Below are 1,833 nucleotides of genomic sequence, written 5' to 3' on the forward strand. Positions count from 1 at the left end.
CCCGCGGAAGGTGACGGCCGCGATGGGCAAGAAGAAGATCGCGAAGAGGTCCAAGATCAAGTCCTTCGTGAAGGTTTATAACTACAACCACCTGATGCCCACCCGGTGAGTGCGGCCGCGGCGCTGGAGGAGCCTCGGCTGCTCCCCGCAGTCGCTGTTCTCCTGCGTTCCCTCCAGCGAACGCTGGAGCTGTTGGGGCTTTTCATTATGTGACTGGACAAACGGGGGGTGCACGCTCTGCCCAAAGAGGGTGTGAGACTGAGGGGAAACACTGATGAACTTCCGAAACAAAGCAGCTGGTTCCTTCCTCAGCCACACTCGCTTTCCTTTTCATCATGGGTGTTGGTGGCCATGGGGGTCCGGGCTACCGGCAGAGCTGTCATGGCCTGGATGTGTTTCTTCCCATCCCCTTGGAGCTTGGTTGCCAAGTGCATCACCTTGGCTAGAGCCGCCTGCCCCCTCCCCCTCCCAGCGCTGCATTCCAGCCTGATTTCCATGTTACGGGGTGCTCGGGTGGTTTGGTGATTCCCTGACCTGAGGGGCTTTAGGAGGTGTGGTTGCTCATCCCAGCTCTCCTCCCTGTGCTGCCCGGTTTGGCTGCCATGGTTTTTCCCAGCCTTGCTGCTCTCTCATCCAGGTATTCCGTTGATATTCCCCTGGACAAAACAGTGGTCAACAAAGATGTGTTCAGGGACCCTGCTCTAAAGCGCAAAGCAAGACGTGAAGCCAAGGTGAAGTTTGAGGAAAGGTGAGTTGGAAGTTTATCTTTTCATGGTGTCGCCTCCCATCCCCAGCCTGAGGGCTCTCGGTGTGGCCAGTGCCAGGTTGGACACTTCAGCCCCCGACTTCCTTGGATGTATTTTGGGTTGAGTGTGTCCTTCTCTCCTCTGTGGGCTTGTGAGGTGTCTGCCCGGGAGCTGCTGTGCTGGGGCAGGGAACACTTCAGTGGTGGTCAGGGCGATGTGTGGACTCGTGCCAGCACCAGCAGGGCCTTCGGGTGCTGGTGTCTCTTCTGCCAGTCCCAGGGCTTGGCCCAGGAGCATTTGGGTTGATGCTCCTTCTCCTCAGATTCTGTTCAGAGGCTCCTTCAGTGGCAGAAGCTGCGTGGCCAGTCTTGTCTCTTGGGGGGGAACCTGCCACAGTGTGGGCATCCTTTACGAGCATGAGAGCAAAGCTGGGAGCTGACCCCTTCCCTTGGGATTTGGGATGTGCACAGTGGGCAGGTCTGGCTGCCGCCTGGGGGGGGGATATGGGCTGAATTGCCTTGGGGGAAGCCTCAGGGGCTGGGGACCACTTGGGTGCAGGTGTGGGAGCATTCTCCAACCTGTGTGTCCTCCTCTTTCAGGTACAAGACAGGCAAGAACAAGTGGTTCTTCCAGAAGCTGCGATTCTAAAGGTGTAACCAGGTTGCATCAATAAATGTTTGTTAAAAGCCATTTTGTTTTGTTGTATAAAAGAAGTGGCGGTGTTGGGCCTTTCCTCTGTGATGCGCGTGTTCCTGCTCTGGGTCAGGGAGAACGCCAGAGCCTTTGGGGTGTCCATGGAGGGTCTGGGACCCTCCTGGGGTGGCTCTGCTCTCCCCTCCCTGCCACCTGGGGTGAGCGATGTTCTGCCCCTGCTGGGAACCCCCAGTGCCCAAAATGGTGTGAATCCGGATGAGGGTGCGGGAAGATGGGACAGGCGGTTCCTGGTGCCTGTGTCTCGGCGGGTGGGGATGTGCCAGTGGGTGCCAAGTTCTCGGTTGGCTCCAGAGGTGCCGTTTGCCGCCCGGGGAGAGGGGTGACGGCCCGCGGGGCTCCTGCGGGCAGCGAGTCTGTTCTAACGGGAGGTGCG

At 58.6% G+C, this 1,833-nt stretch overlaps 1 protein-coding gene across 1 annotated transcript; it reads left to right on the top strand.

The window, feature by feature from the left end:
* Positions 1-6: 6 nt before the first annotated feature.
* RPL27 (ribosomal protein L27) lies at positions 7-1,435 on the top strand. Its single transcript, XM_010024151.1, has 3 exons — positions 7-105; positions 638-748; positions 1,346-1,435. Exons 1-3 carry the CDS (start codon positions 23-25, stop codon positions 1,392-1,394), a joined length of 243 nt encoding a protein of 80 aa, XP_010022453.1. The 5' UTR covers positions 7-22; the 3' UTR covers positions 1,395-1,435.
* The last annotated feature ends 398 nt before the right edge of the window (positions 1,436-1,833 follow it).

The sequence above is a fragment of the Nestor notabilis genome, unplaced genomic scaffold, assembly GCF_000696875.1.
Source record: "Nestor notabilis isolate BGI_N333 unplaced genomic scaffold, ASM69687v1 scaffold22691, whole genome shotgun sequence".
NCBI lineage: Eukaryota > Metazoa > Chordata > Aves > Psittaciformes > Psittacidae > Nestor > Nestor notabilis.